This window comes from Panthera leo, chromosome E2, assembly GCF_018350215.1.
Source record: "Panthera leo isolate Ple1 chromosome E2, P.leo_Ple1_pat1.1, whole genome shotgun sequence".
NCBI classification, from domain to species: domain Eukaryota; kingdom Metazoa; phylum Chordata; class Mammalia; order Carnivora; family Felidae; genus Panthera; species Panthera leo.
Window position 1 is genome coordinate 32,532,321 of NC_056693.1, and position 16,722 is coordinate 32,549,042.

Below are 16,722 nucleotides of genomic sequence, written 5' to 3' on the forward strand. Positions count from 1 at the left end.
ACGCTCCCCGGCCGCGGCCCCAACCAGTGCCGGGCCTGTGGCGAGAACAAACTTTCCTGCAGCGGAGGGGCGGGGGAGCCGGGCTGGAGGCTAGTCCCCCGAGCCGCCGCTCTCCTCCACCTGCCTGTGTTCAACCTGCGCCCAGCCTTCGCCCACCCCAGTTCCCTCCCCTCCCCCGCGCGCCTCTGTTCGCTTGGACTCATCTCTCTCCTCTCCCCTCCTCCTTCTCCCTCTTGCCTTTCTCCCCCACTTTTCTCCTCTCTTTTTTTCTCCTATCTCTTCTTTTGTATTCTCTCCCCCCTCGCCGCCTGGCTTGCTTCTCTCCTCCTCCGGGCCGCAGGGGAGGAGGTAAACGCGCTGCGCCCGGGGCCTGCGCGGCACAGAGGGAGGCGTTTCTCCTACTTCTCCCGGGTAATTTGGAGAGGTTGTGTGTGTGTGTGTGTGTGTGCGCGCGCGCGCGCGCGCGCGTGAGTTTAAGGCGAAAAGGGGTAGGATCCAGCGCCAAACACAGAGGGTCAGGGTCTTTGACGTTCCTCACCAGCTGCACAAACCTCCCGGAACAAGTGTGAGCGTGGGTGAGAGTGCGCGCGCGCGCACGGGCTGGCTGCGCTTGGCACGCTTGGTGGCCCGGGGCCCCAGGGCCCGGGGGCCCGCCTGGCGGCCCGGGATTACCGTGACGTCACATTGAGCCTCTGGCCACCTTGGACTGGGACACCTCTGAAGCCTCACAGCCCGGCGCCGCGCCTCACCTTGCCTCGCCACCGCGCGACTTTGGGAACCCGCATCCTCTCCCTTTCCTTGCCCATCCATGGGCCCTTCTGTCTTCCGGACCCCGCGGGCCGGAGGGGCGCCTTCTGGAGCGCAGGGCTCGGCAGCCGGACTGCCCTCGGCTCTGCCTCCAGTCGTGCCAAGCGGGCGGAGGACCGGGCGCTGGGCACCAGCAGCCGTGTAAGGGACCGAGGCGGCGCACGGCTGGAGGCGCAGAATCGCGGGGCTGAGGCGGGAACTCGCAAGGGAAGGAGGAGGGCCAGGGACAGCTACCATGTCCTTCCCGCACTTTGGACACCCTTACGGCAGCGCTTCCCAGGTAAGAAGGGCCTCCATGGGGGATGGGGGCTGACACAGAGGAGGGGGTGCCCAGTGCACGCGCCTGCAGCTGAGCGCCCCCCCTTTCGCACGAGTCTCCGGAGAAGACAGAGAGAGCAGGGACCAGGGTAATGTACCACAGACCCCTCCGACATCCCCAGCCTCTGGCCGAGAACCTTCCACTCCCCCAGTGCAAGCCGGAAGATCGTGTGACCCGCAACTTGGGCACTAACCACGCGCTAAGTGAGGTGGGTGGGATCTCAGAGATCTTCCAGACAGGCCTCCTTATTGTACAGATATCCGAGGTGACCCGGATCTCTCCACCTCACCATTGTTCAGTGGTTTGCTTGTTGACTTCTGTACTTATCCTGTCCCTTCTTTGACCGGGTCCACGCTCTCTGCTTCCGTCTCCTTGGATTTTCCAGATTACGGTGGGTGTTGTGCAGTGACAAGGATTTCCTGGGGACCCCCACCGCTGTTCTCCAGTTTCTGCCTAGATTGTGGGGTCTAGTTCCCTCTTGACCTCTGACCCGCTTTGGGATCTTGGACAAGTCTCCCTGGTGCTCGTGCCCGATCTATAAAAAAGGGAGCTGGAGTAAGAGGTGATGGTGGTCGCTAAGCCTAACTTCTAGCTCTGCCTTTGTAAGATCCTGTGATGGGGGCGGAGGAGGGGTGGGCGAGGGAACAAGAGGAGTTTGGCTTCTGTAATTCGGGTTTCAGACCGTGCCATCGCCTCGACCCCCGGGACTCTGGAGCCTGAGCAACGTTTTAGAAGTACCTGTAAGGGCAGTTTGGCTAAATTACGTCTTCAGATCATTTCCATCGCAGCAGAGTGCTCGCTCAGCTCTGGGTGGCATTTAGTTCATGTTGAATGAGGGAGCGATCGGGCTGTTCTGCCGCTGGGTCCCGCCAGCCTGAGGCGCCGATCTCTGACCTCCGGTGCGCCTCTCTCACCCCCGTAGTTTCTGGTGTCTACAAGTTCCAGCGCCACTTGCTGCGAATCCGCCCCGCGCTCGGTCCCAGACGTGGCCTCAGGCTCCACCCCGGCGGCCGCTCTCTGCTGCGCGCCCTACGACGGTCGGCTGCTGGGCAGTGCGCGGCCCGAGCTGGGCGCGGCCTTGGGCATCTACGGAGCCCCCTACGCGGCCGCCGCAGCTGCCCAGAGCTACCCAGGCTACCTGCCCTACAGCCCAGAGCCGCCCGCGCTGTACGGGGCGCTGGTGAGTACCCCGGGTGGAGCCTGGGTCTGTTCGCCAAAACCCATCCGGCCCGGGGGAGGGGCGGGGGGGGGGGGGAGGGGGCATGAACAAGGCAGCAGCGGGTGAAATCCAGTAAGACGTCTGGGGGAGAGGGGGGTGGGGGGGGGACATCGAGGAAGGAGGCGAAACTCCGAGGAAGGGAAACGGGTAGGATTATAAAGCGTGGGGGGGCAGTTTGACCCTTTGCAGAACTCCGTCCTGATTACAAAACATCTGTGCTTCTGTTCACTCCTGAGGTAGGGAGCCTCAGTTTACAGACGAGGAAACTGAAATGAAAAGGGGCTCAAACCCCTTGCCCAAAGCCACGAAGATACAGAGGGTCAGAGAATAGCTCTGGAAGGAGAGTGAGGCCGGGAAGGTCCCCAGCTGGTAGGGAGGGGGGATTGGGAGTAGTCACAAGTGGTGACAGTAATAAGGAGAGCTCGCGTTTAACCACTCCTTATTCTGCACCAGGGATTCTGCCAAGGGTGCTTCTTCCATACCCTAGAGGTACTGTTGTTATTCCCAGTTACCAAGGGGAAACTGAGGCACAGAGTAAACAACTGTGCCCAAGGTCGCATAGCCAGTAGGAGTGGTAGGACCCGACTGGACTCCAGAGGTCATGCCCTTAGCAACTATACTGCCTCTTCCCCAAACGTCGTCCTGAATTCTCTCTTCCCACCCCTACCCCCACCAGAATCCACAGTATGAATTTAAAGAGGCCGCAGGGAACTTTACACCTGGCCTGGCACAAGCAGGAGCCTATTACCCCTATGAGCCGACTCTGGGGCAGTACCAGTACGACCGGTAAGGCATGGGGTGCCTTGGTAGCTGGCGTTACAGGTCCTTCCCCGCCTCCCGCCATAGGGCCCATCTGGGAACGGCCTGGGAAGGAGGGCGTGTGAGGAGGGGGGGAGCACGGAACCTCATTTCCCGGCCTCAGACTGTCTCCTGCCTGCAGCCCCAGGTTCTCAGACCCAGAACTGTGAGCCAGGTTCTCCCCCCCCAGGTATGGAGCGGTGGAGTTGAGTGGCACAGGCCGCCGGAAGAACGCCACCCGGGAGACCACCAGCACGCTCAAGGCCTGGCTGAACGAGCACCGCAAGAACCCCTACCCCACCAAGGGCGAGAAGATCATGCTGGCCATCATCACCAAGATGACCCTCACCCAGGTGTCCACCTGGTTCGCCAACGCGCGCCGGCGCCTCAAGAAGGAGAACAAGATGACTTGGGCGCCCAAGAGCAAAGGCGGGGAGGAGAGGAGGGCTGAGAGTGGAGCAGAGGAGTCCCTGGGCTGCCTGAATGGTGACGCCAAAGGTACCCAGAATGTCCACCACCCCACCTTTGGGCTTTCCCAGCTAGATAGCGGGCTGATGGCACTTTTGCGAGCTGCCTTGGACAACAGCGTCTTTGGAGGCGCTCCCTGACTTACCCTTGCACTTGTGTTCCTCCCCCACCACACACACACCTCTGAGCCTTTGCCTGTACAGTTCCCTCTGCCTGGAATTCCCTACATAACTGGCTTCTTCTTGACTTCTATAGTGTGGGCTGGACAAAGCCTTCCCTGGCCACCCAAGCTCACTTAGCCCCTCAGTTATTCTCTATCACATCGGCCTATTGTATTTCCTCTGCCATACCTATCACTGTGGGAAGGCGGTCCTGTCCGTGTCTGCCTCCCCCTGCCAGAACATCACCTCCACCAGAGAGTGTCTCTTACTCGCTGCTGTATTCCCTAAATTCTTAATACCCAAGTGCCTAAATGACGTCTGGCCCATAGATGGCACTCCATAAATATTTGCTGAATTAAATAATACACACCAGCTACCTGTGGATGTTGGAATTGGAGGGGAAAATGTCCCCTTGGGTGTATGTCTGTGTGCTTTACGGTGGAGACACTGACATCCAGGTCGTAGGCAGGAAAAAGCGTTAGTTTCTTTGCACCAGAGAGGAGTCTTCCCAGGAGTGGGGGCAGGGCTGGGGCCTAAATTCTTTCCCCGGGGGGGGGGGGGGGGGGGGGGGCAAGCCGGTGCGCTGGGACGACCGTAAGAGACGGTTTGGCCAGCCTGGTGAGCAACCCCGAGAATGCCCTCAGTCACAGCCATCTTGCTAAAAGCTTCTCGGGGGGGGGGGGGGGGGGGGGGGGGGCACTCCCGCGGATTTCCCTTGGGGCCTGGGGCTTTTCTCACTCGGTCCTGATTTCCCGCAGATGCTTCTGCAAGCCAGGAGGCCCGAGGGCTCCGGCTGAGTGACCTGGAAGACCTGGAGGAAGAGGAGGAGGAGGAGGAGGAAGAGGAGGAGGCCGAAGAAGAGGAGGCGGTGGCCACCGCTACGGACAGGCTGGCTGAGTTCCATAAAGACTCGCAGGCGCAGCCAGCACCATACGCCGCCGCGGCGGCTCGAGAGGCCCGGCTGGAGCGCCGGGAGTGCGGCCTGGCGGCGCGCCCCTTCTCGTTCATTGAGCCCCCCGGGTCGGGAGAAGCGGATTTCCTCCGGGCGGAGCCTGGGGGCCCCACGTTGACCCTGCACTACCCGTGCCGCGAGAAACCGCGCATCTGGTCCCTGGCGCACACTGCGGCAGCCAGCGCTGTCGACGGGGCAGCGCCACCCCCTCCCAGGCCACGAAGTCCCGAGTGCCGTCTGATTCCGGGACCGCCTCCGGGCTCCGGCGGCCCACCCGCCGCCGTCCCCAGAGACTCCGCGGGCGAAGAGTCTTCCCGCGCAGCCAAAGCCTTTGGAAACCACCCGTTCGCCCTGCAGGGGCCGCCGATGAACTGTGCGCCCTGCCCGCGGCGGAGGGAGCCTGCAGTGCGGTGCCAGTACCCGTCTGGAGCAGAAGGTAGTGGGTTCCCAACGGCGTTGGGTGTGTCTGTCCAAAGGACAGGGCTGCCCACGGTGCTGCCCGGCCACTGTCCAGCCTCTCGGCCTCTGGGGCACGGCCACGTTGGGACCTGGAGCGGGCTTGTCCCACAGCGCTTCCTGAAACAGCAGCTTAGGAACCAAAGCACTAATTCCGCCTCCTTTTGAAACTTAATAGTAATGGGCTCAGAGTGAGAGAGTAACTTGCCTAGGGGCACTGAGCAAGTCGTCAACCTAGACCTCTGCGCCCCGGTGCCCAATGTGCTGGCAAATGTGCCAGGTGGGCTCCATCACGGCCTTCTGGCAGAGACACCCTTGCCCCCTGCCCGCCCCTCGGGGGAGGCCAGCTGGCCCCTGCTGTGCTTGCACCAAGAGTTTGCTAGGGCTGGGCCGGAACCAAGGCCTTCCAAGAAGCCTGAAAGGACGGGCCAGATACATGCACTTGGTTTAAGGCCAGCGCTTACGTCCAGCTGGAGCCCTGCCTTGGGCCGGCTGAAACCCCTGGGGAGGGTGGCCAGGGTTGGGGCTGTCCCTGGAGAGCGCTCACCCCCAAGGGCTCAGCCCCAGCCGGGTGTGACTGCCAATCACTGTCTACTGGCCCTGGCTGGTTCTCTGGCTGTGCCTGGCGGAAGGGAATCGCACCCCACAAAGTGACATTCCCCCCAGCATCAGGCAGCTTCCGGCAATTAGTCAGATTCTGCTTTGTAGTAATTTCTCTCAGGATTAGCTACTGGCTTAGAAAACTGGGTTACGCTGTTATTTGAATTTGCACATAACGGGGTCCGAATGTTCCTTCTAGCAAGCAAATTGCCTCTAGACCTTTGATTCCCTTCGGATGGGACACCACCGACCTTCCATTTCCTAGGAATCAGCGCCAAGCGGCCTTCGGGTTTTAATCAACCTTTCCTCTCTCAGCAGGTTAGCGCAATGGCTGCGATTTGCGGAAGAATCTCGGAAATACGGCCTACTTTTGGAACTCACCTCCACGCTCGGAAGCTGGGAGACCTTGCCAGAGACTGGGGGCTCTCACTTCGCCTAAGAGACAGACACACAGAAACCCTTACCCCGGCCCTTCTTGCACGCAGAGCTGGGAGTGGCGGGCGGACGTGCATCTCGCCAGACCCGCTGGAGGAGGTGGCGCGGGGCACCCGGGGGAGGGCCGGGTGGGACAGCCGGGCGAGTCTGTCCTGTGCACCCACTCGGGACACCGAGTCGGCCTCCCTCCTCTTGATTCAGGGTCTGCAGCAACTCCTTCTCTCGCTCACCCCCACCCTACCCCCTTTCACTTTGTAACTTCAGCGCCGACCTGGTCCCTAAGGACCACCTGCGTCTTCTCCTCGCCCTTATTCCTTGTGTCCTCAAAAATAATCACATCAAACCCGACCCGTGTGGCGTGTCTGTGCCAGGGGCGCTGGGAGAGGCCAGGGCGGAGGGGAGGATGGAATGAGGCCAGGGATCCGGGGCCAGGGCGGCGTGAGCTGCAGACCTCAGTCCCTCTCACAGCAAGGAGAGAGGCTGGCGAGGTTAAGGCCGAGGCCGTGAGGGCGCCTAACTCTGTCTACCTGACGCTGCGTGTACCTAACTGGCCGAGCAGGGTGACGCGCGGCGGCGGGGTCTTGTGCACTGGGGCAACGGGGCGGAAATGGTGAGGTCGGAGGTCGGGGAGCTGTCAGCATATTTGGAAGCTGCATTTGTTTTCGGGCTCGTACTTGGGTTTTAGTTTCTTGGGAGGACTGGGGATGCGGATAACCTTGGCCGTCCCTTGGCACGCAGCGGGGATCCCCGCGCTCCTCCCGTCGTACAAAACGGCCAAGTGTGACAGCTTGCTGTGTCCCGGGGAGGCAAGAGGTGACATTCTTTTATGGAACCAAGTGTCGGCAATCACTTCCGGTACAGGCCGACCAATGGGAGCCGGTGGGCAGGGAACCGGACTCGGTGCCCCGCGGGGAGCCGCGTCTGCAGCAGGGGCGGGGGGCGGAGAGATGGAAAGCCGCCCGCGCCCGGCCTGAGTTCGCGTCCCGGGCCTCTTGGCCTCGGCTGGAGCCAGCCAGGGAGCTGGCCGCTGCCCACGGGGAGAGGGGGAGGTGAACCCGGGACGGGGCCCCAGAGGGGAGCTGCGGGGAGCTGATGCGGGCGGGAAGTCAGGAGAAGGGCAGCCGGGGTGTGCGCCCAAGGACCGGATCCTGGGGGAGCTGCGTCTCCACCGCTGGGCTCGGCCCGGGCCCCCGAGACCAGGTGGCGGCTGCTAAATCAGCGCCTGGCACTGCAGCGGGGGGCGGGAAGCCCCCTCCTCCCCCCCCCCCCCCCCCCGCCCCGCCCGCATCATCGCATCCTGGGGGGTCGGAGGCGGGGAGATTGTCAGACCTCCCGGAGGCTGCGGAGAAGAAGCGGTTGGAAAAACCGGGGAACAGGCGGCAGACCCCCTCCCAGCCCCCCACCTTGTCTTCTTTTTTATAGAATGACCCTGGGTCGGAAGGGGCTTTAGCGATCATGGCTTACAAAGGACAAACCTCTTCCCCAGATGAGCAAACTGAGGCCAAGTGGCAGGGCAGGGGACTGGCTCAGGGTCACACGGAATCCGTGGCGGAGAGGGGACCCCAGCTTTCCACTCAGGGTCCATTGCCTCTTTCCGGTTCATGCTCCTTTCCCTCGCTTCCGCCGGATGATACCTTCCCTGCTTTCACTTTGCTCTGGGCACCAGCTGCTCCCACCCCCAGCCTCCCTGGGGGACCTCCGGTCGCCCTCACTGACCCGCGGCTTAGGGTCCGGGAAATTAAACTGCGAAAAGATAAACATTATTTCCAGTCGGCTTTGCGGGATTAACGCTTGTAATAAAGAGCATTAGCTGGAGGTTTCTTTCAAGGCGCTCTCGACCCCACCCCCTCCTGGGGGGCCAGGTAGACCCCTCCAGAGGCTGCGGAGTCAGCAGAAGCGCCTTCTGAGGGCCTCGGCTGGGAGTGAGTGGGGCTCCGGCGAGCCATTTTGTGGAGGGTAGAGGGGCCCTTAGCATCATACCGAGACACTTGGAGACAGGAAAAGTGAAGGCCAGAGAGCAGAGAGGCACCTGAGCCCCAGGTCGTGTGGCTGATCCAGAGTGCAGGAGCCCCCCCCTGCCCCCAGGGCGGGGGGGGGGGGGGGAGGGCCAGGGGGGAGAAGGGAGTTCTCCCAGCCATACAGCCTTTTATGGAACCTGAGTCCTGGGAAGAGAGGCCCAGGTATCTGCCTGCCTTCCCACTCAGGAACTCAGGAAGTTGTCTCCCCAGCTCCTGTCTGTGAGGCCTAGTTTCTCCTCACCTCCCCCGACCCAGAGCGCCACCAGCAGGCAGCCCAGGGGTTGCCCCAGGATCCAGGCCTAGATCCTGGCTGGAGACGGTGGGTGTAGGAAGGGCAGAAAAGAGCGGCTGGAATCCCAGAAAAGAGCTTTAGCATCTCAACGCCGTGGCTTCTTGGCTGGGGCTGTGGACAAGCCCCTTCCCCCGCTCAGTTTCCCCAGCTGTAATATATGGGGAATGATCTAGTTCTCCATCCCGGTGTGCTGGCCGCTCCAGGGCTGGGGGTGGGCTCCAGGAGTGCGGGTGAAGGCCTGAGAAAGGCACGCCTGAGCCTCCGATTATCCCAGCCTTGGGCCCCCAGTGGCAATCTGTTCCCACCGTCGCTGCCCCCACTGAGAGCCTCCCGCAAATCTCCCAATATAATCTCCCAGAATCATATTTTGAATACTGTCTTGATTAAATACTAGAGCAAGGGGAGGGAGGACACAGCCCCGCTCTCCTCGGCTGATGCTGGTGCCCACCGACGGGAGGCGTGCGAGCTCTGCAAGGCAGGTGTCAGGAAACAAGGAAAGGCGGTGGGTGTCAGGTTGGGACGGTCTCCAGGAGATGGGCCTCCAAACTTCCTTTCTTTCCTCGGCTGGAGAACACCCACCACCACTAGGTTGAGAGGAGAGGCTGGACCAAGGGAGCCTCGCACAACAGTGGCTTCTTCTGTTATTGATTCATCTCCAATGGGAGTCACTCTCTGCATGGCCCCTGGACTCACTAGATAATCTCTGTGATCACCTTTGGTCCTAAGATCCTATGACCTTGGCAACGATAATAAGAGTTTCTGGACCCCTTCCCCTGTAGCACCCTCAACGCCATGTCCTTTAAACGCTCTGACTCATGTATATGTCAGAACCGTGCAAGAGGGCATTATATTATACTCCCTAGGAGGCCCATCTAATGAAGGAGGAAGCAGAAGCTCAGAAAGATGAAGTAACTCAGTGTCAGCTATTCAGCTAATGAAGTAAAGAAGTTAAACTCTGAATACAACTTATTCTTAACGGCTGAGATCGACTGCTAATGCATCCTATTTTTTTTTTATTATTTTTACTTATTTATTTATTTTTAAGTAGGCTCCATGCCTAGCGTGGGGCTTGAACTCCCAACCCTGAGGGCAAGAGTCACATGCTGTACCAACTGAGCCATCCACGGGCCCTGCAGCTCTATTATTTTAAGATGCTTTTATTCCATTATGAATAAGAGCCTGTGTTTCTGAGATTCTAAGTGCCTGTGCGTCTATTATCTCAGGCCACTGGAGCTCCTTCCGTCTCAGGAATGTCCAATGGGGAAGGACTCTTGGTGCTTCCTGGGCACAGCCCGCATATCCTGGCTGAGAGCATCCATCACCTTTCCCCCTGTCCACATGTCCCCGGGACGCAGCTGAGACACCCCAGGTCAGTGTTTGGCAAAATGTAGCCCCTGGATCTCTACCATGAGAGTCAGCCCAAGGCTAAAGAATCACACTGGGAGATCTGCCTTTGTAACAAGCACCCTATGTGGTCTGGTGGGCTTTTAACCTGGGTAGCACTGGCCAAGCCCTAAGCTCAGCATGAGTGCTTAGAGTCCCTGCTGCTGGCCACAAGTAAATCACATCCCAATAACAGATGCCAACATTTCCTCCCGGATTTAATCTGGATTCACATTCATTCTCCTCATCCGATTCAGTCACCCACACCCATACCCTCACCCCCACCATCCTGAAGCTCAAGGAGTGTAGTGATTGGAGGGGGAAGAGGCCACTCCCAGCTGTCTGAAGACCCGCTAGGATTTCAGGGTGCAAGCAGCATAGGAGTCGCTTGTAACCTCGGTGCGGGAGACAATTCTGTCCCCAAACGTGAACATGTGGTCTAGAATCCCTACATACTCGGGAAAAGCCAACACCAAGCATGGAAGACTCTATCTCAGGCAAATAAAAGAGCCAATGGGGGGGGGGGGCGGGGTTGGCTGGCCTGCCGCTGTCTTTTGGCGTAGCCATTTGCAGCCTTGGCATTAGAAAGTTCTTCCTTTTTGAACCAATTTCTTCTCCACGTAACTTCTGAAATTTGTCTCCTACCCTCTGTGCCTCCCCTTCCTCTCTCCCCATCTCATTTGGAGCTTCTTTGGCCCTTATTCTGAGACCAGAGTAAAGATGGAGTCTAATGGGGGTGCCTGAGTGTCTCAGTCTTGATTTCAGCTCAGGTCATAATCCCAGGGTCTGTGGGATCAAGCCCCATGTGGGGCTCCATGCGGAGCATGCTTAAGATTCTCTCTCTTCCTCTGCCCCTCCCCTACTCATGCTCATGTGCTCTCTCTCTCACTCTCTCTAAAGAAAAAAAAAATGGAGTCTAATGGCTATTTACCAGTTATATGGCAGAGGACCCCTCTAGTGATGTCATTTTTCTTCATTAAATGTTAAGTTGAAGATGGGGGAGAAACAGTGACCCAAGTCCTTGGACAAGTCACCAAGTGTCTCGGAGACTCAGCTTTCTGGGATGGTCATAAACCATGTGGCTCTTTCATGATTTCTCTGGTTCTCTCACTTAGTTGTTGTGGGAACAAGGACTTATTAGATCGGTGTTTCTTGAATTTTGGTTGGTGACACACCAACTCCCTGATTTCTGCCACGAGTTAGAGAGACGTTGAAGCCAAGGTGGCGCCATGTTGGAAATTTTCCAACCCCTTTAATTTCTCACCACCTCCACATTGTCTTCACTTCTGACACTTCTAGTCACCAGCCATGTGTGACGTTTCTCCACACCAAGTGATATTCTGTGACGCCAGCTGGCTATCCCACAGTTTACCTCAGGTCTGACACTGTCTACGTGGAGACCGCATCAGATCCCGCAGGTTAAGGGCTCAGTCCCACGAGACCTCCCTCTTTGTAGGTGCCAGTCACAAGCGGTGGGTCCTCAAGTTACCCACAACATCTGGCGACTGAGCTACAAATCAGGGGTTCCCACAAACCCATCTTCGGGTCCAGTTAATCTGCTGGAGCAGCTCACAGAACTCACAGTCACATTTACGTTTACCAGTTCATTAAAGGGCATGATTAAGGGTACAGATGAACAGCCAAATGAGGAGGTAATGGGATGAGGTCTGGGAGAGCCCAGAGCACAGAAACTTCTTCTTCTTCTTTTTTAAATTTTTATTTATTTTGGGGACAGTGCAAGCAGGGGGAAGGGCACAGAGATGGGGACAGAGGATCCCGAGCGGGAGCCCACCAAGAATCAACTCATTAAAATAAAAGACACTCCTATCACCCAGGAAATTCTAAGGGATTTAGGAGCGCTGTGTCAGGAACTGAGAGGTCAAAGACAAAATATTGGAACAAAAGATATTCCTAGTGTTCTTATCACTTAGGAAATTACATGGCTTTTAGGAGCTCTGTGCCTTGGGGCGCCTGGGTGGCTCAGTCAGTTAAGCATCCGACTTCGGCTCAGGTCATGATCTCACTGCTTGTGAGTTCGAGCACCACATCAGGCTTTGTGCTGACAGCTCAGAGCCTGGAGCCTGCTTCAGATACTGTGTCTCCCCCTCTCTCTGCCCCTCCCATGCTCATTCTCTGTCTCTCTGTCTCTCAATAATAAATAAATGTTTAAAAAAAAAATAAAAATAGGAGCTCTGTGCCAGGAACCAGGGGCAGATATATATATATATATATGTATATATACACACTATATATATGTATACATATACATATATACTATATATATGTACATATATACACTATATTATATATGTACATATATAAATATATACATACATATATACATACATATATGTGTATGTATACACATATACATACATATATACATATACATATACATATGTATACATATATACATATACACATATATACATATATATACTATATTATATACACTATAATATAATATACTATATATATACACTATACTACTATATATATATATATATATATACACTATACTACTATATATATAGTATATTATATTATAGTGTGTATATATTATAGTGTGTATATAGTATGGTGTATTATCCCATATGTATATGATCTGTTATCTTTGTGTAATCAGAGGATTGAAATATATAGTGTATTATATTGTATGTAAATATAATATGTATACTGTATATATTATACTATATATATTGTATATATATACTATACATATATAATACATGTATATATATATAGTATATATACTACATACATACTATATATTATACTATATATAATGTATACAGTATACATATTATATAGAGAATAAATATTATACATAGTATACATATTATATTTAGTATAATATATATAGTAATATATAGTATACATATAGTGTATATACCTATATTATAGTGTAATATAGAATGATGTATTATCCCCATATATATAGTGTGATGTATTATCCCCATATATATATGATCTGTCACCTTTGTGTCATCAGAGGATTGAAAGAGAATTGAAAAGTGGATAGTTGGGGTCACTCTGAGATCCAGCATTATTTAACGCTGTGACCAGCGTTAGTGGTATGCTGGTGGGTGCCCATTCCACTCTTTGGTGAATTAATCCGTATTCGTGTGGAGGGTGACTATTACTTACGAGACCACGAGAGACTGACATCTTCTCTCGTTGCCTGGGACCATCTCCAAACGCCAACGTAGCTTTATTTAAGACATTAGAGAGTGGCCTAGAACATTGATGCCAACCGTGATAATGGTGACGAGTCTAGAGCAATAGTCCTCAACCTCTGTGGTTCATTAACTAAGCTAGAAAGGTCTTTTGCTGTGTTTCAGTTTTTTATACCAAAACCTGGGCTATGTACCCCAGGCCACTAAAATCCCAAACATCGGCAGTCGTTGATTTTGTTGACGGATCTGCCTCTCGGGTAGGGTTAAGCGAGGATGGTTTGTCTCTGATCCGTGCGGTAGGAGAAGGGGCAGCTCGACTGGAGCTCAAGGATCCACTTCCAAGGAGGGTCTGGGGCTCTGCCCCCTGCAGAGGTTTCTACTGTCTCCAAGGGATGCTTGAGGAGCCTCACTTCATGGCAGCTAGGTTCCAAGAGCAAGTAATCCACGAGGTCTGGGTGGAAGTCACAAGGTCTCACAACCACCCCAGGATGGTCACGAGCATCAGGCAGTTACCACGTAAACATTAGCATTGTGCCTGGTCCCTGGTGATCATTAGCTAAAATGCCCACCGCAACTCCTCTTCCCCCACTACCCTCCAGCTTCCCTGGCCTCCCCACGCGGCCTGGAATCACTGTGGTGTCCCCACCCCCAGCAGCCCTGCCTGCGTCGACCGTTATCCCCGGTCCGTGTCGGAGCTCACGCGTGTCCCTCTTACCTAGAGCAAAGACATGGGGTCATTCAGCCGGGTGTCCATTTAGGGAGAAACCTCACCAAGTAGATTTTATGAATTGTGCACACTTCCCCTTATCAAGATTAATGGCACCATTGCCCACGGTCGGTCCTTCTGTGGTCACAGCTAATGACTTCAACCCTCAACACGTTTCCTCTGCATTTGCCTCAGAAAATCATTCTGAACAGCAAGACTGCTTTAATAGCCACTTGGTACTAATGATGCCTTTTAAGTGCATAAAGAGAATCTCTAAGTACCAAAAGGGAGGCCCATTGACTGGTGACTACAGCTATTGACATTGACATTCGAGGCAAGGTCAGAAAGCTGCCGACCACGGGGACTGTTACTGCGGGCCTGACAGTGGGGATTTTTTTAGTACATTGGAAAATTCCTCATCATGCCCGATCGCTCCTCAAACGCACAAGCTACCAGCACCATTAACTGAGGCCTGTTACGTACACATTGGAGCTTTCCAGCCTCTGCTACTTTTCATTTCGCCTTCGAGATCCAGGCTGTTTTCGAACTTGTATCGTGTTCCATTGATACTTCTCTTTAAGTAGACTCGCTGTCGTGTTTTTAAGTAAATGTTTTTGAAAGGAAGCCTCAGATTGCTATCGGCTCGTTATTTCTACCCTTCCCTTACCGTGAGGTCACTGTGACACGCTCAGCTGTTCAGGAGGCAGCTTGGTGGGGCGACTGAGAATGTGGAAACAGGCCGAGCAAACTGAGTTCACGGGGTGGCCCCACGGCTTGGTACCCGGGTGATGGTACCCAAATGCCTTAAGCTCTCTGAGCCTCGGCGTTTTTGTAAATAAAATGCGGTCAAGCTAGAACTTGGGGCGCCTGGGGGGCTCAGTCAGTTAAGCGTCTGACTCTCCATCTCAGCTCGGGTCTTGATCTCAGGGTCATGAGTTCAAACCCCGACTCGGGTTCCACCCTGAGCACGACGCCTGCTTTAGCAACATCCACAACAAGAACTTGGGTCAGGGGGTGTCGGTGAGGACTCACTCCGTTGAAGAACGTTAACGATTTAGCTCAGAAGCTGGTGCACGCGCTCCATAAATGTTGGCTATTCCTGTGTTAACGCGTTCCAGGGCGGGTGACCTTCCCGGGGAGTGTCACACAGCCTCAGCTTGCCAGTCGTGTCCGCGCAGAGATCGTGACGCGGACTACAGTCCCAGGCGTCCACTGCGAGGTCCCAATTCTGTCAGCAGAGAGCCGCTCCCGAAGACAGAATTCTGGCGTGCGGGGTGGCTCTGTGACCAAAGCTTTGTTTGGCTACCCCACTTTTCTTGTCCTTGGGAACCGACCTCCTCCCTCACCTCGGCATGTGTTCCTTTTCATTACCGGCTGTTGTCTCCACGCCAGGCTCCCATCTCGGGGACAGAAAGATCCAGTATGTGGCACCTGCCGTCTTGTCTGGGCCTTGGTCATTCATCTCCTTATTTCGCGGAAGGCCTCCGGTTCTGCAATGCATTGGTTCTTGGTCTCGCTTTCTGCTAACTTTTTTGGTGCTGGTCTCTTAGTGCTCAACATCGGTGGGCTTTCCTTAATGGACAGCGTGCTGGGCATTGAACACAGGGGGCCGAAGGGAATCTGGCGTTATTACATTTGTTAGGAACTGATTTCCCAGACACACATTCAAACTGAAGCACAGATACTTCACATCCGGGGTGGGGGCAGCGGCCCTTTGACTGTGGGCAGAGGAGGCAGCACGGGGTGGGTGGGGAAGGAAGCTCCTTGCATGGTTCCCCACGCACTCTCCACGGCTCGTCCTCAGCTCCTGTTCAGCCCCCTCCCATAACTGTGACATTTGACATATGACACCCATGAGTTTCACTTGACCCCTTTGTCGGGTGCCATTAAATGGCCCGAAGTTAAAATGTTAATTATCATTAATCATTTTTTATGAAATGGCTTTGCCAAGCCATAAATTCAGCCGAGAGAGGCCTCTCATGAAGCTGCCAATTCATGGAGTACTGACCGGCAGAGAAGGCACCCGCCTACGGGGATGTTTCTAGAGGTGTAAGTTACAAGAGAAAGCTGAATGCCTGCAGGTAGGATGTGGTGACAGCGACCAGGCACTGAAAAGAAAGAGACGGCAGAATGAAATCGACCTGGGAGGAGACACCGAAAGTGGCCGCAGCTGGGAACAGGCAGTTTTGTCCACCGTGCTCTCTGCCCCAAGCTCAGTGACTGGTTCGAGGTAGACATCCCAGAAAACCCAATGTGGAAAAGTGAATGAATGAGAACGGAGAGAGGAAGGTCAGAAAAGGAAGAGAGGAAAGGATCCAGGGAAGGGAATGTTTTGCAGAAAGCTGGACAATAAACCAAAGCCATATGAAGAAAAATGAGCCCCAGATTCTGCCCTGGATTCAAGATCCTGGGCACCTGAGTGTTTATGGATAGGCTTATTTATTTTTGGTTATATATGCTGAAGTGTGATTTATCTGCCTTATTCCTATTTAAGAAAAACCTGCCCATGGTTAACAATGCTGTGCCGTGCACTTGAAAGTTTGTTGGGAGAATAAATCTCACGTGAAGGGTTCTTACCACAAAAACAAAAAAGAAACAAGCCAACAAAAAAAGGGACACAAGAAAACTTTGGGAGGTGATGGGTATGTCTATTACCTTGAACGTGATTATGGTTTCACTCCTGCACATATATGTCTAAACTCGTCAAGTTGTATCCATTAACTGTGTGCAGTTTTTGTATATCAATTATGCCTCAATAAAGCCGTTAAAAATAATCTCGTTGAGGGTGCCTGAGTGGCTCAGTCAGTTAAGCGTCTGACTTCATCTCACGTTATGATCTTGCGGCCTGTGAGTTCGAGCCCCACGTTAGGTTCTGTGCTGACAGCTCAGAGCCTGGAGCCTGCTTTGGATTCTGTCTCCCTCTCTCTCTCTG

At 54.7% G+C, this 16,722-nt stretch overlaps 1 protein-coding gene across 2 annotated transcripts; it reads left to right on the plus strand.

The window, feature by feature from the left end:
• The first annotated feature begins 1,032 nt into the window (after nt 1-1,032).
• IRX6 (iroquois homeobox 6) lies at nt 1,033-6,557 on the plus strand. 2 transcript variants are annotated; one of them, XM_042919629.1, is made up of 6 exons: nt 1,033-1,087; nt 2,049-2,306; nt 3,022-3,131; nt 3,334-3,641; nt 4,531-5,160; nt 6,096-6,557. In XM_042919629.1, the coding sequence occupies exons 1-6, from the start codon at nt 1,043-1,045 to the stop codon at nt 6,101-6,103; spliced, it is 1,359 nt and encodes a 452-aa protein (XP_042775563.1). In that variant the 5' UTR covers nt 1,033-1,042; the 3' UTR covers nt 6,104-6,557. The 2 variants fall into 2 exon arrangements, with proteins under 2 accessions (XP_042775563.1, XP_042775564.1); XM_042919630.1 differs by having other exon boundaries at nt 6,099-6,557.
• The last annotated feature ends 10,165 nt before the right edge of the window (nt 6,558-16,722 follow it).